Consider the following 23,546-nt stretch of genomic DNA (forward strand, 5'->3'; position numbering starts at 1 on the left):
TGCAGCCTACCTACCAATGAGATCCAGCTATTTTTTTAACAGGTGTTAGGCCCTGATTCAATCAAGAAATTAAATCGACTACGATTACATGAATTTAATTAGTCAATTTATTAGTGAAACAAGGTAAAATATTAACAAGACAGGTGAATTTACCAAAGTCTCCACAAACATTGCATTACTACACATCTTGTTTCAGAGAAATTGGAGTAGAGGTAGAGAAGGGACATCAGACCTGTGTGATCTGCACTAATCATTTTAACTCCTTGATAAAATGTTCCTTCAGAGAATTAAAAACATGATCGAGTGTAGCGTTGATGAAAAATGAGGAAGGCCCAAATGCAGGAATTCTCAAATATGTCATCAACGCTGCACTCAATGATGTTTCTAAGTACTCTGCAATAAATAACAGTTCGATGCTCTAAAACTCTCTCTATGTGCGGGCTACAGCGATACTATGGACTAAGCACTACCATATTTGTGGAAAGTTCTCTTGCTTCATATTATATTGTAGCACACTTTCCACTTCCTTTTATATTAGTCCACCCTGTTAATCTAATTTATTGAAGTACTGCTGGAAATTTTGTAGTAGTACGTTTGAGTATGAATATATTCGTACTTCTAATTTTAGCTCTCTCTCTCATATTGTACTTGACTCTACGACTCATTTGCAGTAATCCTTAAGTTGTACTAGACAATTTGTACTGCTGTTACTGGAAATCCACTTGTTTTTTTTTTAAATTTGTTTTATTCCATCCCATATTGTAGTTCGACAAAGTAAACAACCCCACACAAAATGACTTTGCAATCCTGCATTTGTTTTTGGGGGACTATAGGTTCCAAAACTTGATCTAGAGGCATGTCAGTGAAATCCCAACATATAATTCATGTGCTGATTTACTCTCTAATATTAGACCAAATACAACAAACAACCCGTAAAGTTATCAATCAGACACCTAAAGTATGCCTCACAAAAATATATTGAGCTATCAACAATATAATCTTAAAACAAAAGAGAAGGAAGTACTGGGGGAGGCAAAAATAAATAAACAAAATCTATTAGAACCAGCAGAACAGAATGGTCCTGTATGGAAGAAAAAACTTTCGAAATTCACGTCCTAAAGAAGTTTATACTCTTCTACTTGAGATTTGAATTCGTCTAAGATCAATGCATGTTACGAGAGACATTTGTCGTATGTATTCAACCTGCTAAACAAATGACAATAGCAAGCTGACTCCAGAAGTTGCATATCCCAACATTTAATCCTGCTCCGAGATGTCCATTGTTCAACTCTCAAGTCTTTCAAAAAAGTAGAGGTATCCCATATCCATAGGGGGATTTTTTGAGACCCCAACTTTTTCATCGTTGAAAATCACCCACCGGCCATCTTTGTTAATATGAGCGACATAATGGCCACAGTGGGTAGATGTGCCTATGTGGCTCACGAATCCCAGGAGCCTGTATTCTGTTAATTATCCAAAAAGATACACTTGGGTCAAGACTCAAGTGGGCATAAAAGAATATAGAAGTAAACCCAAATCTCACTATCAAGGACTGTGATGCATTGAATGAAATTCATAATAAAATTGAAGTACTAAAACGCTTTTAAAGGGATGTAGGGAACTTTCTATCATCCTAAAACTTTAGATTAGTTAGGTCAAGTCCCAATAGTCCTTGCTCTTAAACGTTCCGAATATATGAAGTGATTCAAACAAATACTGATGGATTTTCTCTAAAAGAGTTCAAATATCAAAATTGCAAAACCAGAGAACAGGACCCATAATTTGGCTTTGAAACTAATTTGCAGCCCTCAAAAGATAAATGATTTTAGTGAAAGCAACTGGATTAGAAATTAGGAAAATGGTTTTAGTGAAAGCAACCGGATAAGAAATTAGAAGTTTAGATCAAGAAAAGAACGTGGGGCATCTATATTGACCATTTCCAACCACCAGAAAGTAAGAAACCATGGTATGGAGTTATGATCTACCGTAAGTTGGAGGTGCAATAGTTGGAAACCATTGTTGCCCCTTAGAGGAGAGAGGGGAAACAGCTAACAAATCACAAAAAGGAGAAGAAAAATAAACATACTTCTAACCACACAAGTGGTGGTAAAGAATTTTGAAAGGAGAGCGGAAGGAAACTAAACTCGAGTGTGAATGACGGAAAAAATAATTAGACAGTAAATATAGCATTCCACTTCTAAAATCCATTACCAAGATGATTAAGCCCATGAGAAGGTGAGCCAATATTGGAAGCTCAACGGAAAAACTTTAGTAGAACTAGCATACCATTCTATATATAAAATCCTTAACAAAGCTGATTAAGCAGGATCAGAAATATGGAGAGCCTAAAGAAAAACATATTGTAGCAGTACACTACAGAGGCTCCTCACCTACATCACTTAAGAGAAGGCTAATGTCCACTGCCTCACAGATTTGGTAAGAATATATCATCAGTTCCAAATAAAAGCAACAAAGCTGTACAACTAGTAGAACCAGAGGATAGGGAACTTACTTCCTCCTCCATCAGGCATCAAGGTATCAACTGCAGCTCCACTACTGGTAGTAACATCCATGTCTGCTGCAGTACTGGCACTAGGGCTGCTGAATATCCATTCAGTAGCTTTTTCAACATCACCTCCCTGATGAGCAGATAGAAACAAGGAATGAGCAAACATTATGCTATTGGCAGTGAATAGCAAGGAACCCCACAGTGAAATAGTAAACGCCAGTAAAAGTGAGATTTTTACCGATGCCTTCAGGGCCTTATGGGCAAGTTTCTCTTCAAAACCAAATGAAACCAGCGTATCAACTTTAGATTGATCAATATCAGGATTTTGCACGTTTTCTGATATAGGAGCATCAATATCTGGAAAAAAAATATGCATCAAATTACCCTGTATCTAGTAATGGCGAGAAATATGAGTAAACCCTGCTTGAAAGCAAACATTAAAACTACCTGGATCATTCATATGATTAAGTAACCAATCCATTGCTGCCTCTACTCCACTGTTGGAAGTATTGATAGCAGCCTTCTGACAATGGAGTAGATTAAATCCCATTGAAACAAGTTGTGCAACAATATCATCGTCAGCCAGAAGCTTTATTGACTGCTCACCATCCCCTGCAGCTGTTCATGGACAAGTAATCCAACATAGCAGCAATTTAGTACTTGCAAAAACATGACCCAAAAGTTTCAAACCCTAAAGGAACTTGGCATACAAGTAGCACCTATTGCTAAAACTTCTGATGTTAATTAAAGTGATGATCATTGATCATCATTGATCACACACCCACTAAAAAGCTGTTAAGACAACATCCTTAGCTTGCAGATACCCCAGATTTGGAACAACCATTAGCTGGAGAGTGAGAAGCAACACCAATTACTCACTTGCTAAAAGAAACTATTACTTAGAGAGGAATTAGATTAAATAGCAACTGAAATCTATTTCATGAACTACGAATTTCTGAGGTATATACTGTCGGTTAAATATGGGCTCTATGCATACAGAACTCTATCCTGTCGGCTGTTGCTACTCCCATTCAATAGACAAACTAGAACAGAAGAAATATTACTTCCAAAACACTACAACATAATTGAAAGTCTTAAGGTTGACCGCATAACAAAACCAGAGTCAAAATAAAAAATAAATAAGATGCCAAATCATTTTTTACATGCATCATTGGACGAACTAAATAAGCTAAGTTCCAATGAATGTTCAACGTTATCTAAACAGACACAACCTGATTAAGCAATTAACAGATTGGTTGAGAGAAACTAATGCAAGCTAAAGGTCAAATCTTATGATTCAGAAATAGACCACTTAGCAATGTGTGAATACAGACAAAAGAAAAGAGTCACAAACTTCAAACACCCAAGGAGAATGAGATCATACAAATCTCCCCAGCTCATATGGTACGTCCTCCCCACCCAAAACGACGACAAAAGATTTTCACAAGAAGAATCCCACACAACTATTTTTTATTTCCAAAAAGGTTTTTGCCACACACTCTCAGAAAGCCAAGGCGTCATGTCCTCATTATTCAAATATAAGAGTGACAATCAAATATAGTAGCTAGAAAAGGGACGCAAGGCAGAAAACAAGTTCTGCGACAAGACCAGATAGACATGCTTATATTATTCTTTGCAATAGAGCACTATCTGGGCTGAAATGGAAGACATTATCTACAAGATCACTATGAATTTAGTAGAAGACAAGGAGATTCGTACCACTGTCAGGCAACAGCTCTTCTCCTGGTTGAATACCATTACTTCGCATGCTACTTATGTCAATGGTTTCAGGGACATCTATGTAGACATCTAGAAGGACCATCAGAGAAAAAGATTAGCAATATAACAAGATAAACTACACTCAATAGAATTACATCGATAAAGAAAAAGTAGCATACCAAGCTTCTTTGGCACCCAACCTTCCTCCATAACAAATTTCCGCATGTGCAAAACCAGATAATCTGGAAAAGAAGTCAAACCTGCAGTTCTATTTACAAACAAAATTAAATAAGATAAAAAGAAGTGGCCTCATCAAGTACGACAGTCGAGCAAATTGATAAAGGTGACAGACACTAGCCATCCACTGCTGACAGACAAGACATCTATAATTTCTACAGCCAACTGTGTAAGAAGTATGGAAGCCAAAAAGACGAGGTATTAGGCCCTGCTAAAACAATAGACGAGGTGCAGGTAAACTAAATTTGAGATGCCACAAGCAGAACAAGAGAAAAATTGAAGAAATAACTTCACAGAGGAGAATAACAAGATTACTTGATTGCTGTAGTCCTAGCCGTTAAAGCTGTGCTGTAGAAATCATGCACCTCCTCCGGAGCTGAAAAGCAATCTAGGCAATCCTTCAATGATACTCTAGGGCGAACAATTTCATCAGCAGACCTGCAAAAACCCATACATTTAGTTGAAGTACATGAAAGGCAAGCATGTATTGGTCACTTGAAACTCACAGTTCTTTTCCTCCAGCAGCTCTCTCAGCCTTCAAATTTTGAAATTCTGCTAGCTCTTCTGGAATTTCATACAAAACAAAATATCACAATGGAGGCAGTATTACTCATTAATATCAAGCTCAGCTGAAATTTTGCAATGAACAATATATAAGAAAAGGGCAAGAAAAAAGCATTACATAAAAGAGAAAACTCACTTTTATTTATAGCCCTCTCCAAAGGAATATTAAGAGACAGAATATAATCATTCCTTCTGTTGTAAGTGACTTTGCCCGAGGAACATTGGAGGCGTTCTTCAATACCAAACTTGAAGCTCCTTGATGGATCAAAATTAGGTGTCCCAGAGTTTATCCGTTCAACTTGATCAATAAAATGCAGGAAGAACTCTAACGCATCCTAGACATACGTTGTTATCAATAAACCACAAGAATAACAATATAGCAATAAATCATGTATAAGAGTTCATATTATTACAACATATACAAGACCCTTACTCATAACCCACCATCAAGTTTACAAGTGCCATGGCAATGGTAACAAACAATGAACGTGATCGCAAGACAGAAAAATAACCGACTGGGGTTTAAAGGCAATAAAGTGAAGGGACCATGAAACTATTTTGAGCAATGCACAACAGTTCTGACCACATCAATGGCAGACTAAATTGAAAAGAAAATCCAAGTGTTGCTGTAAGTATCAACTTAGCCAAATACTGCATCAGCTGGATGGAAAAAGAGCTCAAATGGATTTTTAAGGCATGAAACAGTACCAAGAGATTGCTGGAGTTCTTTTAGTAGAGGGAAGCATTATCATGCTTGATCTGATAATCTTAAATTAAAAGCAATTGTCTGGGAGAAGAAGATTCCAAGAATGTCAGTGTACCTGTTGTCTCATTGTCGAAAATTCAGGGTGACTAGCAGCTATTACTGACTTGAACATTCGAGGACGGATACCCTCCTGTTTCTGCAAAGTGATGGGAGCAAGTACTTATAAGAAGAGAAGATGGATAGAAGTTAAAAAGGCATGCTATGAAAAGAGAAAGAACAACTCATGTGAGTACTGAAATTGTGTCCCCAAGTAATGAGAATCATTTCTTAATGCACGACAAGTGAAAGAAAAACTCTTGAAAATTATTTTGTAAAATACTTAAAAATATTGTCAATGAACCAGATACCGTAAGTTCTCTGTGTGTGTGGGTAGGTTTTTTTTTTTTTTTTTTTTTTGGGGGGGGGGGGGGGGGGGGGATATACAGCATTGGCAGTATTATCCTTCTGAATAACCAATAATTAACTATAAGCCACGATTGGAAAAAAAAATAGTAGATGAAACAAAAAGGAACAAAATGCTTTCACGCATACCTCCAGAACAGGACCCGAATATTTACCAGAAAGCAAACCATGAGCCAGCTTTGTTCTGCCAAAATACAGGTCACCCGTCAACAAGTTGAGCGCGCAAGCAAAATTCATAACAATAGCTACTATAATGACATGTCTATCTAATTTGAAAATGAAGCATGGAAAAACTCTACAGGGATCGCTGTTTATACTAAACAACTATGCCTCGTCGTGTCAGCTATACAAGTCATCAACTAGGGATTGGTATGTATTTGGACCAGAAAATTCAGTTAACTGTAGGACTCTTAACATAATAAGTATCGTACAGCCTGAATTGCAATTACAGGGTATTGAATAAAACCTGCTAGATGCCCCTCCTGATAAAAAAAGCCTTTAAAAAAAAGGAATAAAAGGGAAAGAAGGTTGGGGGTTGGTATCATTCATTCAAGCAAAATATGATTTGCTGAATATGAATATTTTCTCAAAATTAATTATTAGAAAACCCTAACAGAAAAATTCAGTTTCAAAATGCATTAAGTGTGTGCAGTGACTAGCTTCCTGTAACAATGAGAGACTTAAGCACAACTCAGTATCAAACATGCCATGTTTTGTTAAACAGAGTATTTTTGATGCAGCAGAGTGCACAACTAATGGAATAACTAGCTGATAAATAAGTAATGAAACTAAACTGGTAAATGAACAGATCCAAGTTACTCACAGCTGCATGTTAAGGTCTACAGTCGGATCAGCAGGAGCCGTAGTAAAAGCTTCTTTCAGACGTTGATCAAAGTAGTATCTGACAAGGATACACATCAGATGGTAAGATGTAAAAAGAAGGAAATCTAAAACCATTTTAACTTTCATCAGTTCATAAGCATCAAATACATTTATCACAAGTATAATTATCTTACCTTGAACAAAATGAACGCGTTGAGAACATAACCTGCATTGTAGCAGCCAAGTAGCAACTGCAAGAACGATATATGAGACCAGAGAATTTCATATGTTTCTTTCAACAAATGAAGATATGAAATGCCATGTTGCCTAAGCAGCAGTAATAAAAAGTTACCCACACCTGTTACCAAGATTGACTAATCCAGTGTAACCAGGTCCAAAAAGTGGTTCAACGTCCTCACCAGTCTCTTGAATCCGGTTCCAATCAAAGTTAAAATTTTGGTCTAGTTCTCTCTCAGCAGTCGTCATTTCAGTCTGGGAAAGCAAAAAAGGATTAGTCATAATAGTAGGATGAGAAGTAACGATGGGACTACGACTGCATTATTGGTTTTCCATAAGAAATATTGAATAAGTGATAGCTCAATCACCACAAATGACAATGATCACAAAGTAATGTGACCCGTTAAAGGATAATATCAGTTAAATTTACATGGTATGAACTACTGATAAGAGAGCAATCACAGAAAATATGAGTAAAATAGAGTAATCATCAATAGGAAAGAGAATGTCATTGTCTTAGTTGGCATCTTGCTCAGATTTGGGATGAGCAACTCCAGGTGAAAGACTCAAACATTGAGCTTACCCAAAGGTTTGACTATTTTCCACAAGAATATGGCAGAATCGAGAATAAACATGTAACATTTCGTTAGACTATATCCATGTACATCAAGCATACTTCTTCTTACAACAACATATCTAAGTAAATATTCAATGTCATCTTTTTAGCTACTAACCTTTTGCAAGGATGAGAAGTCAATACCAAAATGTGCCAGATGATCTGCTAAAAGTGGGTCAACAACACTTTCATCCTCTGGATAGGAGTAAACATCTGAGCTGCCAAAGTTTGCAACCAATTAGTAATCATTCAAGAAAATAGCAGTATGAGAACTTTTAAACAAGGTGCTATCATCAATGTAGTAACCCGTCTAACTAAGTCCAATTACATGGCCACATACCCTACCCATTCATTTGCAAAGCTAATGCACCTGAGGTGGGTGGCTGGTCCACACTCCATTACCAGGATAGTTAACTTTATAATTCTGCATGGCACATCTAAAGCACTAGTACAGGGCATGTAATACCGATTCCATGGTGATGGAAGTTAGATATCCACCTAATACTTAAGACAGAAAAAGTTGATTGTTCTTTAGATTCTTTCTTTTTTGGGGTTGAATGTCGGTGGTTAGAAAGTCCACAATTTTGGGAACCTCCACCTTACACCAAACTGGAAGTCCCTAAATTAAAATCAAAAACCAACTCACTTCCAGAATGACAAAATTTAAACAGTTCAGCAAGTTGTTAAATTCAAACCCAATAACTAATACCTTCATTTGACTATAGGCTAACTAGAAAGATATGACTAATGTCATACTTTGAGCACAACACAAGTCTTCAAAGCTCTCTTACTTTGAATCACGACTGCAAGAAAGACTAAGCTTTGTTGACCAAACAACCACAAAGTAACATCAATCACAAATCATAAACCAAGCAGCTTTGCAGTTAAAACAATAGCAGTACTTGTAGATGAACTGGGAACACTCGAAAATCAAAATAACAAGATAGGCAGATGTTGTTCTCATGATCAACCAAAACAAAAAAAAGAAGAGCTACAAAGCAATTCCGTCAATTAAAAAAAGAAGTAAGACTCAAGAAGCAAATGTGGTCAACCATAACAAAAAGAAGAGCAAAGCAGCAAATCCAATCACCGAAAAACTGGAGGCAGCAACAATTTTTTAGTAAACATTTTCCGAGCATAAAGATTCAAGTTTTGAGATGGCATTACCTGCCCCCTCCAAATCAGCAGTTACGGTCCCAAGCTTTACAGCAAGTGGATAACCAGTTTCTTTGTAATGGTTAACTGCATGGTCATTACCACCAGTTCCATCCCAATTTTTCCTACCACATAGGATAGTTCCATCAGTTAGATTCAGCCAAAGATTGTCAGTCTTGTCACATTTCGCACATTTCCAACCCACAGGTGGAACAGCAACACCATTGTCAAGCTGTTGCAGATCCGTAGCATATTTACTGACAAGCTTCTTGTCAGCAGTCCAGGAAGCAAGTTGCTCTTTCCTCTCAGCACCTTCAGCTAGTAAAATAGCATCAACAGCCAATCTAACCTGGAAAGTCGTGATGAACATAAGCAATATTTAAATGTTTCATTTTACTCTAAACAAAGGGAACCTGTGAAAGGATCTTCAAAGAGTAGTTTACCTTCTCAGGCAATTCCAACGATGGAAAAGGAAGAGTGACATTATCAGGCAATATAACTATTTCATAGAATTCTTCGTACTGGGGTTCACTGTTATCAAACCCTCCGTCTAAACCTAGAAGGAGAAAGGCATAATCCAAGTCAATCTATCAACTAAGCTTCAACCTCAAATTAGTAAGGGTAGGCTTAACTCTGTCAAATGATAAATATCAGAAAATGCGAACTTATATGGCTCTTTATTCTTCTTTTTTTCTTTTTCGGCCTAGTTTTGGAAGCTTTTAGCTATATGTGAAATATTTAAGTACCTATAGCCAAGAGAGTGGGTTTTTTGGACGGTCTATCTTCAGCATCTGCCTTCTTTGTCTGCTTTATATGCAAATAAACTGGGTTCCCAGTCTTCTCATAGTTCCAATCAACACAATCCCTTCCAAATGCAAGAAAAGTACTCATATCAACAAACAGCCCGCCATCGGATTTCTGGAAAAACAGCAAAGAAAATGTTACAAATTGTAGCTAAATCAATAGCAACTGCTTCATAAGTGAAGATATATTTCCTAAATGAGCATTAGTGAACACAGATGGAAAAGATCAAACTGATAAGCCAGCATCAGCATGACATTTCATTGGGGCTATACCACTACAACTACTACTAATATGTCAATCCTAAACTAGCTGGGGTTGGCCAAAGGAATTCTCTATATCTACTCCACTATATTTTGAGTCTGTTCTACAACTTGATAGACAAATCACTCATCAGTACTAATCAACTGCAGGCTCAACTTCAATCGGAGTGAACCATGATTCATAAACCAAGAATAAACTCTTAATATGCACCGAACTTGCTAAAAATTGCACAAGGCTACGAATTACAAGCTTGAAAATCGAGTGAGGATGACTAATATTTAGTACAAGTCATGGACTGTATATGGATCTTCCATATCTATTTTGACTCCGTTCGAATAATCACTTATTCCCTGTATAAGTAGAATGACTAAAAGTTCAAAGAAAGATTTTGCTTTTGGTCAAAATATCAATAGGGGCTTTTAGAAATTAAAATTTTTAGTTCTACAACTTCATAGCAGCTTTAGAAAAACAAATCACTCGCAATACTACTAATTAACTGCAAGTTTCTAACCACATCGGATTGAACTATAAACCCTAGTATAAGCTCCTAAACCCTACCGAATTAACATACGACTTCTCTTACCAAAAATGGCACAAGGACGAGAATTACAGCCTTGCAAACTATGCTGGACGAGTCCAAATAACATCTACAATCGTAAAAACTAGGAACAACGAAACAAACGAATAATGAAGTAAAATTACAGCAAAATGAACATTCCAAATTGGAATTGAAGATTTACCGGAGTATCGAAAGAAATGCAGCACTCGTGCTTGTAGATACGAGTAGTCGGCTCTGGAATCCGAACACGAGCAAGGTTTGATCGGAGAAGCTCCATAGGGTTCTTCGTTTTCTTCGCAAATGGATTCTTCAATTACAATCGCCGAGAGCTACAGGAAGAAGAAGAAAAAAATGTGTATATATATTCGTATGGATTCTTTGCTCAAATATTCAGCAACCGCCTTTCTCCCTAATTCCCAAATGAAGAAAGGAAGCAGAAGGAGTATATGGACTTTAGTTATGTATTAGTACTAGTTGAAAGAAACCTACAAAGCTTATGTGCTTTCTCACTAGGGGGTGGGGTGGGTGGGGGTGGGGTATTCGTTTCGATAATTTAAAGTTTGATTTTCGTATTTTGATAATTTTATAAATAATATTGAATTATATATAGAAGGATAAGATATCAAACCAGATTATTTCCAAATCTTAATATTATAAATTGATCGACATAAATATCAGAATTACTTGTTTATGTTATTCATATCATATGGTATGAATAATTATTCAATTTAGGAATGAATGTATTTGACTTGATATTTTAACGTTCAGCTTACAATAATTAAAAGTAAATATCAAATATAAAATTTGAAAACTCGATCAGACGTAATAATTATATTCTGATACGATATAAATAGTTATTCAATTTGGCGATTCGATTATTGATAGTTATGCCAAGGTGCTTCGCACCTATTAACCTCGGATAAATCATAATTAATTAAAATAAGATTTTAATAAGATTTTTCTTGTAAATTAATTTGAGCTGTGCTACGTATGTAATATTAAGTTTTAAATATGTGGAATTTAGATAAATTAATATGAGCCAAGTCAATAACAAGCTAGTTAACTTGGATGAATGCTACATTGTTAATTGATTTTTTTATCATTTACATTAATACGTAATTTGTGTATCTTATCAAAAATATTTTCAAATGAAACCTTTTCATTGCTCTGTAAATAAATATTTTTTATAAAATTAGTTATTTATCTAATATTTGATACTCTGTATTGTTAGTAATAAGTTTTCTTTATTTGCTAGTAATAACTTCTATAAGTACTAATTTAAGAGACTACTTTGTGAAAGTTTAGCGGATAAACTTGAAATACAAATATGATTTTTAAAAAGAAAACAAAAATTATTATTACACGACTAAAATTTAATATATCTAATTTAAAATTAAAAAGTATTTATTATTTTATCATAATACATCATTACGTCAATGACGGTGGCCAATGAAACACACTATATTATTAAGACAAAATTTAAAGTCAATAATTCATATATGAGTAATTGAACTTTTTATTTGTTTATGTCATAATAAAACAATTTCAATAATTGTATGGTCCCTAGCAAAAAGAATCATTTTGATGATATATGAAAATGAGCGGAAGAACACAAAAAAATAAACATTGAGTAGATTATAATATGAACACATTTTTATTTTAATATAACGTAAATCTTATTTTTCTATAAGCCGTGAAAATTGTGTATAAATTGATTCTCTTTTTTTAAAAAAAAAATTCTACATTGTTCCAATTTTATCGGATATCCCAAAGAGAACATATATTAACTCTCTTTATTTATCCTAAATTCGCGATATTTTTAGTCTAAAGACATTTTTGTCTTTCTATCCCCCCTATCTCCTTCCTCCCTGCAAATGCCAATTTAGTTCTGTAAATATTTTACACATTGGGCATGGGCAAATGGCAAAATTAGCGAAAAATCGAGGGAGGAATAGATTTTTTAATAGTTGTTATAAGTCTCTACATTTCAACGATGATATACCTAATACAAATAAACGAGGTCATTCGTATAATTCAACAGATATATCTAATTTGAAGAGAGAAAAATCACAAGAAAAATTGGATTCAATGTTGGGAAAAGATTTGACCAAAAATTTTCGACCAAATCGAAAGGAGAATGCCTTTGGAAGGAATTTTTCTCATGCACTCAAAAATGTGTTTTTTGATACATCATTGGTAAGTTTAAGGGGAAAAAATTTGACTAGAAAATGAAGATATTTATTGAGTATGTCTACATTTATAATATTTCATCTCTCTTTTATTTAAAAAAAAGCAAAGTGACGTATAGTTCAAAACTTGACGAGTAATGATTTGAGAAATTTCTAGGGATAGTGGTGCATAGTTTGAAATTCGATGAATAATGTGTCTCCGGCTTCGTCCAATCATACATTCACCGTTCTCACTTAAATAGTGGCACACGGTTCAACATTTTTGTCTTTGATATGATCTGAACCTGTGATATGCGCCTAATCACACATTATGAATAATTGTGCCTGTGATATGCGTCTAACCACACATCATGCAATGCGTCTATGATGTGCGCTTAACTATATATAATGAAGTGCATATGGGCCCAATTTATCTTTGTGAAGGCTTTTTTGTTCTGTTGCTTCTTGTCAGTCCAATAACTAGTTGTGTGAGATTCGTGTAGGTACCCGATATTGGGCCTAGTGCTGGTTCATAGCACTAGACCAAATTAAAAGATTTATTATTTGTCACTTGATGAAACTTACAAAATTGAATTGTTTTTGCAGGGGAAGAAAGGCCAGAGGAAAGAGCATAAGTATTCATTTGGATCATGTAAAAAGTTATCAACAAAATTTGAGAAAATATTTCATTCTACAAAAGAAAAAAAGTTTTCTTCATCAAAGGATTTACCAAAAATTACAAGTAGAATGTCCACAAGTGCAAGCATGGATGATTTTTCCTTATTCACTACTTCTACATCCTCTTTATTTTCTTCTTCTTCTTCTTCTTCTTCTCGTTCGTCTTGTTCATCACAGAAAACGCAATTTCCATCTTTTCACAGGTCAAAATCAGAAAACAATATGCAAGTCTATGATAACGTAAAAAAAAAAGATATCGCGCTACGTTACAACAGGAACGTTGGGGCTTATTCTCTTTTAATTTGTCTATTGGTTATGGTTTTTTGTGGGAAAGTTTTTGCCATCATTTGCACTTCAACATGGTTCTATTTTGCTCCTCATTGTTTCAAACGTATAGACTCGGATGAGTACAAGAAAAATGATGGATTTTTATATTTAGTACAAGAAAAAAATCTAACTTTTTAGTTTATAGAGCTAATATTCTCCTATCCATTCTATCCTTTATATTAAATTTTGCTTCTTTTTTTTCCCAGTATAATGTCATGTAAGCCTGTGCAATTGCAAGGCCTTATTTGTCATATTGTAAGTTGTACAAAATGTTACAAATTGACATAAAGAAGAAACAAAAATTGCATATGTGATCTTCTCCGCCGCCGTAGAGGCGAAGTCAGAATTTTAATTTTATGAATGCTAATTTTTATAATGATGATCTTAAATATTGCAACCGAGTTCTAAAGTTAGTTAGCGTTTGGTCTCAAGTTCACAAATATTCTTGGTAAATCATATTTGGGTGAAGTTTTACCATGTATTTTTTTGGCTACAATTTTTTAAAAAATATTTGACTATTTCAAATAATGTAATTATAGTTTCAAGTTCTAAAAATTATTAAACATGCCTATAAATTTATATTATCATTTTATAAGGAATATGTTCCATTAAAAAATAACCTTGTAATATAATTGATAACAAATTATAGACAAGACAATATGTTAATCGCATACTCAAATTTGTCACTGATTCAATTATAATTATAACTCATTAAATACAAATTGTTGCTTTTTCTCATTTTTATCACTAAAATTAGACTTTAAATTTTTTCAGAGAAGATAGTAACAAATATTAGTTAAAATTAAAATATTTTTTGTAAAATATAAAAGTTTGAGGAAAATTTTTCAATTTTTTGAATTCTCAAGTATTAGAATTGACCCAAATACTATTTTTTCTAGTATTTGAGAAAGTGGGATAATTGACGAATATATTTTCCCTAAGTTATATTACCAAACGCCACTGCCCAAGTTTTCTCCCAATTTTTCCAAGTATTCTTGGCCAAACATATCCTTAATATTTGTACATATTAAGGACTCGTTTGACCATAGATCTCCCAAATTTTTTTTTTAGAAAATAGTGTTTGTCCATACAATTAATCATTATATGATAAATATTTTTGATAAATAATCCAAATACAAAAAATAGTATTTGGATCAAATCTCAATTTTTGAGAGCTTATAAAAGTTCAAATTCTACACTAAATTTTTATCTTTTACAAAAACACCTTCTATAGTATTTATTGCATTGTAATTTATACTTTTTACGTGAACACCAAAACAGTAATGAAGTATTCAGTGAATATGAACTTAATGATATGATTTTTGATGAGAATGACGATCAATCAGATCAAGATATAAAGTCACGTGCTTCGTCTACTTCACGGTGTATGGAATGATGCTTGTTGCACTCAATCCGAACTATATCACATTGCTCCAGTGTCATGGACATTACTTGTTATTTGTTGCAACGAAGATCCAATTGGCTTGTTGTGGAAGTCATGTATCTTGTTACATCTACATTTCTATCTTGCTATGTCATACAAATCTATGATTAGTTTTGATATTTTAAAAAACTTATAGGTATAAATCACATTTCTTAATAAAGTGAAATGTATTCCCAAATATTATGATTAAACACATGGTAAAATTTCATTCAAATAATATTTGCCAAAAATATTTAAAAATACGCTAGCCAATAAACTTCTTAATATAAATACACTATTTACTAAACTTCTTAATATAAATTCATTGTTTTTAAATAATATTTACTAAATTCGATCGAACTTATATTTAAACTTTTAGCTCCGTCCCCTTTTCACCCCTATTAAATTCTTTGGGTATTAATTGCTTTTGTTGTTTTCCAACATAAGTTGGACTCAATGTGGTGTACTAAAAGCCAATGCAAGAAAGAGAGAGATTTTGCAGATACAGACATAAATCTGAACTCAGATTATGTCTCTTTAGGTGGACAAAAATGAAACAGAGGAACCAATAGTGAACAAAACAAAAAGCTTGCGCCTTACTTTCCTATAAGTAGTAGATCAACTTTCTCTTTAACTTTTTTTTTTTAAATTACGATATTAGTTTAGATTAATTCCACGAGATATCCAATCATAATTTCCTTTCGACTATTAGGGAAAAAGCACAGCTTAACAAACCTTTTTCTCTTCACTAGTATTTATGAAAGACTGAAATGTAGTGTAAATGAACAACAAATGAATTTGTGTAACAATTTTTCTTACAGTGTCATGACCCAAGAACTGGACCTGTAGTTTTGTCCTAAATAGAAGAGAGATGAGTTAACATAAGTGGTCCAGGGTAGAAATGCCTTCTTTGTCCTATTCAATTCACAATTCAATTAACACCCAACACTTATAATTTAAGTGGTACAAGTGAAAATCTTTTGTACAATCGGTGTGTGAGTTTAATTTTTACTGTTCGTATTCCATATTAGATTCTTCAAAAATGCAAATTGTATCACACTTACAAAGTTGATTCTTTCTGTTCCAATCACATAGATAATTACTGGAATCAAACATTTTGTACAATTAGCATCTTTAAACACCAAAAAAGCAATATGGTGAAGACTGATAGTGAAATAGATTTAGAGGAACGAATCAAAGTATCTTTCTCATGGGTTTGAATTAGTACACAGCGCCGTCCTGGGCAAAGTATTGTGTGTAGCTGTTTTTGACAAATAAAAACTCACCACCATACAGCCAATTAAAGGACTGAGGCATCTGGTTCAGCCAGCTTTCTAGATCTGCAATAAAAACCTCATCATTTAACGGAAGAGAATCTGAGTCTCGAGACTCAGACCCGGCACCAGGACCATACAGATGGTCCCCTCATACTCGTATTACTCCGTTCGTTTTAATTTATGTAATATTATTTTGAAAGATTCGTTAAATAAATGAAATTCATCGAGGATGAAATGTTTGATTGTGTTGTTAAATTTGATCAGTTGGTTTTTAGCCTAATATTGATTGAGTGGGTACTGTTTAAGAGCAGTCACAGTTGATTTTGGAGCTTTCCCCTGCAAGGAAATGGTTTGGGAATTATTGGGATTTGTGCACATAACCCATATATATATATATATATATTTTACCAAAAAAGCATAATATGTAAAAATGATTATTTAATTTAACGTTAATTGGTAATTGTGATTTTTAATTTTTAGGTGTGTGCATATGTAGACATAAAATTAAACAAATGAACAAATTTGTCCTACATGGTAATTTTATGTCCTACATGACATCCTACGTGTATTGTGCCATGTAGGATACTCATGCACATTTAAAATTGGAAGACATTTGTTCGCTGAAATTAAATTAAAAGTCATATTTATATATTATATTTACGAAAGATGGATTTTTTTGAAAAAAATCAAGTTAAATTGATTTAAAATTTTCAAATATTTCTTTTAGGACAATAAAAAGGAAATTGAGATTGTGATGATTAATGTCTATCAATGGCTTAAGTCATCTACAGCCCCTTAAAGTTGTCCGCATATTTCATTCGAACACCTTGACTATAACATGTACCTATTAAACACCTCTACCGAGTCGAATTATAACCATTTGAGCATTTTTTTAACAATCAGCTAAAAATATAAAATGGGTGTAGTACACTCGCGCTGACATGGAAATTTGTCAAATAAATGGTGCATATGTGGCATTTTCAGTTATTTCTTGAGTCAAAGTAACAACTAAAAAGTTATGACCAAAACAAAGGAAAAACTCTTCAATTTTTTTTTTTAAAATGTCCTTGTACATCTCCTTCACCATCACAACTCGTTTTCTCATAATTCAACAATGGAAAAAGTCCAAGGAAAATCAACAATTAATTGTGAAATTGAGTTATTATTTTAGTGAAATGATTTTCTAACACTTGACAAAGAAAAGCCAAGAAATAAACTTTTCTTCTTCATTTGTATGAATCAACAATGACAAATCATTAAATTCAAAAAAATAAATAAAAATGAAGACGTCTAATGTTGCGCATTGAACCACTTTTTTCTTTTCTTTTTCTTCCTCTTCTTTACCAGAAATCAATTATGGCAGATTTAAACTTGAAAAAAATAATTTAAAAAATCTAACAATAAAATAATATTCTAAGATCTGGAGAAAAGAAAAGAACAGAGTAAAACATTAATGGTAGAGGTGGTGGAATTGTTTAAATTGCAATCTATAACTTTGCTTACTTTCATAAATCAACAACTATTCAGTTCTAGATCTTAAGATAAAAAGGTTCAGGCGATTTTAGATCTTAAGAAAAAAAAGACCATATGATAGGTTAATGGTAGAGATGTTGGTGGTTGCTCAAAAGAGGAGTATGTGATGACAGCGATAATGACAAATTTGAAGAAAGATTGCAATGGCAATGGCGATTGCAGGAGAAATTTTTAATGGCAAAGAAGCACAAAGAAGAAGAAGAAAGCTGACTGTTTTTTTTTTTTTAAAAAAATAATTCAACTAAAAATAAATTCTTTCACGCGCTTATGAGCGGTGAATCACACTCACAATGCCAGGTAGGCAAAAAGTGCTCAAGTGGTATAAATTTGAAGTCTAAAAGTGTTTAATAGGTACAAGTCTTAGTTAAGGTGTCTAAGTGAATTATGCGGACAACTTTAAGGGGCTCTGTATGACTTAAGCCTCTATCGATTGTAAAAAAAAGAAAGAGTTCTTCACTTTTTTTAAAAAGAAAATTATATATAGGTTACTGAGCCATAACAAATATACAAGGCAGGGGTCACACCAAATACCTGCGTCTCAACACAAGTATAATGAAATTAAATTTTAAAAAAATGAAGGAATATATTAGTACAACACTTAAGAAGTAATATTTCTTTTATTATAGATTATTAATTAGCGTGTCAAATTAACAGATTTTAAAATAGATGACTTGTAATGTACTTGAAAGGTAAATAGGCATGCAGAACACAAGTACAAACATATTTTTTTTTTCGTTGTTGTTTTAATATTCCATTAATATAACATGAAGAAAAAGGAATTGGCAGTTTTGGAATTTCCATTTAGGAACAATAGCCTACTCTTTTAATACCCCACTTGTTCGTAATTTATTTATTGTATTTACTAGTTAACATATCCGCGCTTCGCACATTATTAGATTTATGAATAATTTTTTTTAAAATATATCGAGTCAAATATTATTATCATTAAACCCAATAAATTATATTTTTCAACTTGTTGTTCACTATCTATGCTTTTAATATTTTAAATATAGTTGATTTCGTATAATCTATTTCGTATGTTATCTTTAGAAACATGTAAAGAAAGAAAAATAATTTCATGAAAATTTTCTTTTAGTTTATGCGGCTCTACTTAATTTTTTTAATTTAACATGAATCTAATATGAAAAGAAAACATTCAATATTTTTTTAAAAAAAAATAGCAACACAATAATTATTATTACAGAACGGAAAAAAAAACAACTGTTGCAATATATCAAACTGTTAATAAACACTTATAAATTTATAATATATAAAAAATACTAATAAAATACAAAAACTCTATAGAAAATCTCTTTAAAATTGTTACTTGTAGCAACTAAGTTAGATAAAAAAAAACTATATAACTTGCACATTAATTGATTTAGGGGGTTATCCACATGAAAGGTTTTGAAGTCATGAATATTATTAATTAACAATTAACAGTTAAAAATAAAAGTTACATATATAAAAAAAAAGTGTTAATTATGCAAAATAATACTATTAAGTAATTATTTGAAGAGGAAATTTTGAAAATATATTTTACAATATCACACTGGTGAAGAAAAATAAAAAATATGCTAAATAATTTAGAGAGAAGATAAATGTGATCGGAGGTGATAGAAATGTACCACATCATCTTATTTATTTCTAACATTCTAACTTTATATGTAAATAGATATATTGGTTGTAAGTAAATAATAAAGAAAAAATAACTTAAAATATTTTTTTAAAATTGTTATTCTAAAATTATAATTAGAAGAAGGTCAAAAAAAAAAAGGAAAAAAAAGTGGAAAATTAATCTATTAGGATTGAAAATTAGATGTGCGTTATGGATGATTATTATTTACTCTTAATAAAGTATTACGTGAAAAGTTTTTATTGTAAATGTTTCTCTATTAATAAAAATTATTTTTAATTAATTAAGTAAATTACTTTTACAAAAATTATTAATTTAAATAAGAAAAAAGGTCAATAAAGAGAAGATAAATGTCACATCACTTTTTTTTATGTTTCTCATTTTCAATAATTAAAAGAAGTTAAATAAATTACACTTTTTAGTTTTAATATAATTAATGTGACTAAGGGAAACAAAATTTCTTCATTTTTTTCATTAAATAATTTATTTATTCATTAAATTTTTTAAAAGTACTAAAAAATGATTAATTTATTTTTTGTTCAATCTATGACTATTTTTTAATATGATAAACTACATCATATATTTTTTAGGGACATCGATATGCAATAGCTATAAGAAATGTATCATGTGCAATATTATATTTTTCAACTGTGACAAAAATTTAAATATTAATTAGAACTTGACGAAAAAATTACATAAAAATAGAACTATATAACTTTTCATCTTCATTCATAATAATAATAATAATAATAATAATAATAATAATAATAATAATAATAATAATAATGAGAAGAAGAAGAAGAAGAAGAAGAAGAAGAAAAAGAGCAAAGTAAAATGAAGAAAATAATGTTAATTGAGCTTTCTAATGTGTTGATTAGTAGAGTTTCATAATTAAACTTTTGTTGAATAACATGAAATTATATATCTAACTAAAAAATATAATCAAAACAATACATGAATGAATTAATCTTCAAAATATTTGAAAATCATTCAAACTTTTTTACTAATATGACCATCTTCTTGATGAAATCTTGAAATAATTATGATTCCTTCTTCATTTTCATAAACTTGTACCAAACTAATGCAAACATCAATTTGATGAATCTTGAAGAATATATCTATGATCTTTATCAATATGAAAATCATATGGTGAACTTATTAAGTACATGATTGATGAAAAAGATGAAGAAAAAAATGTAAAAGAGGAAAAAACTATACTAATAAAAAGAAAGAATGAGAAAATGAGAATGATCATTGAACATAGATAGTTGTTATTTATAGTTTGTGTAAACCATAAGAATAATTAAAAATAAGTTGAAAAGACATATTATTTAAGTAGGGAATGTAAATAGATGGAGGTTTTGTTGTAACTTATTAAGTATAATTAGAATAATAAATATGAATGAATTTTTTAATTAATAAACAAATTATTTAATGAAAAGAAATGAAAAAAAATATAAAAAAAAAAGAGAAAAAAAAGAAATTGGAATGGAGGCCATAGAGAGGTGCCACATCAGCTCCTCTATGATTCTCATTTATATATATATTGATTCTTCTTGTTAACAGAATTTTATCGTAAAATAAGTAAATTTTACGTATTTAAGTTCTTTGACCAAAAAGAGAATTGTATATACACTTGTTAGTAATTCATTTATTGTATTTATCCTTCTTGTTAATAGTATTTTAACGTGAAATAACTGAATTTTATGTATCTAATTTTTTTGACCAAAAAAAAAATCGCATATACCTATCAACTTTCGAGTATATGGTCTAATTAAAATTACTTTCAAATCAAGAACGAAAATGAAATTATTTGCTAGTGCCGCAAGGAAATAGACAAGCAAAATTATGATGTGTGATATAACTAACATTCACTATAAGAAAACAATTAGCGATGGACGAAGTTTCGTAGTTAAATAATAAAAGTTTAATGCTAATTTCATTTAATTGTAGACTGACGATGAATTATATAAAAAATTAATTGACTTGAAGCTATAAAGGACGAGTTAACTAGATATTACCGATAAATTTCATATATAATTAATTGCCTATTATATAATATTATTTACATTTTCCATTATAAAAATGTTTTCCTATCACATAACAAATTACAAATGTAGTAAATAAATGAAAAACCATATATGTAATATTGATAGGGTAGAAACTTATTCATATCAAACATTTACATCAATTTGTGCATGTGGTTTGAGTCAAACAGTTTGATTATAGAGTTCGTTTATTTAATCCTAATAAATTATATTGATTCGATATAAATACTCGATATAGATAAGTTTATATATTTATACTCGATATATATATTTACGTGCAAGAAAAGAGAGTAGCTAAGGTCAATGTGTGCATACAAGAAAACACCTTTCTTATTGTTGAGTATATATATATTATTTTTCTCATGTTGAAAAAAAGAAAATGTTGAAGCAATGATTTGTTACTAATACAAGATAGATTTTTGGGTGTTTTTTTTCTTTCTAGGAGTATACACTTTTGGGTCTATGTATGCTATTTTTTCACCTTGAAAAAGAATATTTCTGCAATGATTTGTTACTAATTATGTAAGATATATATAGTCATAGACTATATAGCTAGGGGGACCTCAATATATATAATTAAAATAAAATAAAAAAACATATCCATAAGGCCTTTTTCTTAAACTGCATTTATTTGATATACTTGTTCTCAACTGACAATACACAATCATCTCTTTTGCTGTTTTAATATAAGTAATGTATGGAGAATTACAACTGTTTGTTTAGGCTCTTTACAACTTTTTAATGTTATTTTTTCTTTACCGTAGTAGTTAGTTTGATTAATATTCAAACATGTTTAATCGATTCGATATATAAAGTTTATAATATTTTATAGTAATTTTAAATTAATTTATAATAATAATTGATTTTATTAGGTATTTTAATATGTGTATATAAGTAATTTTTGTAGTTATTATGAATCCATAAAAAGTTTAGAATATCAGCTTTAGAAAATGAGTGTTTGGCTAAATTTTTGGAAGAAAAAAATTAAAATGCTCTTTAACATAGTACATGTACCAAAAGTTTTTTATTTCAAAAAGTTAAAGAAATTTAGCTTTTGAACACAAATTGATTGTTCTTTTAAAAAATATTTTATAAATAAATAAATTTTGGAAATTTGACATTAGAACTGTACATTTATCCTTCAAAGGTTTTTAAAACTCTTTAAAAATTTGAGGGACAAGAAACAATAATAAGAGCTTGTTTAAATTGATTTAAAAAATGTATTTACATTTAAAATAAAAAATTACTTTTGGTTTTTAACTTATTTTAAATTATTTTTAATCCTGCGAAATATTTTCTAACTTATTTTAAGTTATTTTTATATTTGTCAAACACTTTCAAAAGTCAAAAATAACTCAAAAATAGATTTGAATAACTTTTAATCTAATCCAAATACTCGATAACTCGTTCGTCAGTACTGTTGAATACTTAGGCTCCTTTTAAATTCAATTTGCAATTTTCTTTGTAAGATTCTTTTAGCAGAGAAAAATAATTAAAGTTTGAAGAAATAATTATATTAATTAATTTTGTCCAAAGACCTTTTTTTTAATGTATCACATATTACTTTTCTGATCTAATTAGAAACCAGGCTCAATAATTAGTGATCATAAATAGATAATCAATAAACAATTTAAATTGTATATACTTACCGAATAAAATATTTTTATACTATTACATCATACTGTCATGTGTTCCTTTTTAAATATTACAAAGAAGGGCTAATATATAAATATCTTTGAATAATTATATCGTTAATACACATCTTAATTAAATTCACAAATAAAATATTTAAAAATTAAATTATA

At 31.2% G+C, this 23,546-nt stretch overlaps 1 protein-coding gene and 1 long non-coding RNA gene across 2 annotated transcripts; one reads left to right on the top strand and one right to left on the bottom strand.

The window, feature by feature from the left end:
- Positions 1-938: 938 nt before the first annotated feature.
- Positions 939-11,137, bottom strand: LOC101266142 (ubiquitin carboxyl-terminal hydrolase 14). Its single transcript, XM_004244133.5, has 19 exons — positions 10,833-11,137; positions 9,774-9,945; positions 9,471-9,583; positions 9,040-9,376; positions 7,991-8,085; positions 7,378-7,511; positions 7,214-7,270; positions 7,021-7,098; positions 6,327-6,381; positions 5,851-5,931; positions 5,166-5,364; positions 4,972-5,029; positions 4,781-4,903; positions 4,408-4,496; positions 4,229-4,318; positions 2,957-3,127; positions 2,748-2,866; positions 2,513-2,639; positions 939-1,463 (listed from the first exon to the last, which is right to left on the bottom strand). The coding sequence occupies exons 1-19, from the start codon at positions 10,926-10,928 to the stop codon at positions 1,285-1,287; spliced, it is 2,373 nt and encodes a 790-aa protein (XP_004244181.2). The 5' UTR covers positions 10,929-11,137; the 3' UTR covers positions 939-1,284.
- A 1,309-nt stretch (positions 11,138-12,446) lies between these two features.
- Positions 12,447-13,782, top strand: LOC109120731 (uncharacterized). The gene is made up of 2 exons (XR_011210844.1): positions 12,447-12,847; positions 13,426-13,782. It is a non-coding gene; the product is annotated as an uncharacterized lncRNA (long non-coding RNA).
- The last annotated feature ends 9,764 nt before the right edge of the window (positions 13,783-23,546 follow it).

This window comes from Solanum lycopersicum, chromosome 7 (assembly GCF_036512215.1).
Source record: "Solanum lycopersicum chromosome 7, SLM_r2.1".
Lineage (NCBI taxonomy): Eukaryota > Viridiplantae > Streptophyta > Magnoliopsida > Solanales > Solanaceae > Solanum > Solanum lycopersicum.

Bases quoted from the DNA above. Each gene is read 5' to 3' on its own strand.
- LOC101266142 (XM_004244133.5), bottom strand. From the start codon at position 10,928: ATGGAGCTTCTCCGATCAAACCTTGCTCGTGTTCGGATTCCAGAGCCG. The intron at 9,584-9,773 runs GTACTTAAATAT...TTCTCCTTCTAG, and splicing joins ACCCACTCTCTTGGCTATAG to GTTTAGACGGAGGGTTTGAT. The intron at 6,382-7,020 runs GTGAGTAACTTG...GTATTTTGGCAG, and splicing joins GTAGACCTTAACATGCAGCT to AACAAAGCTGGCTCATGGTT.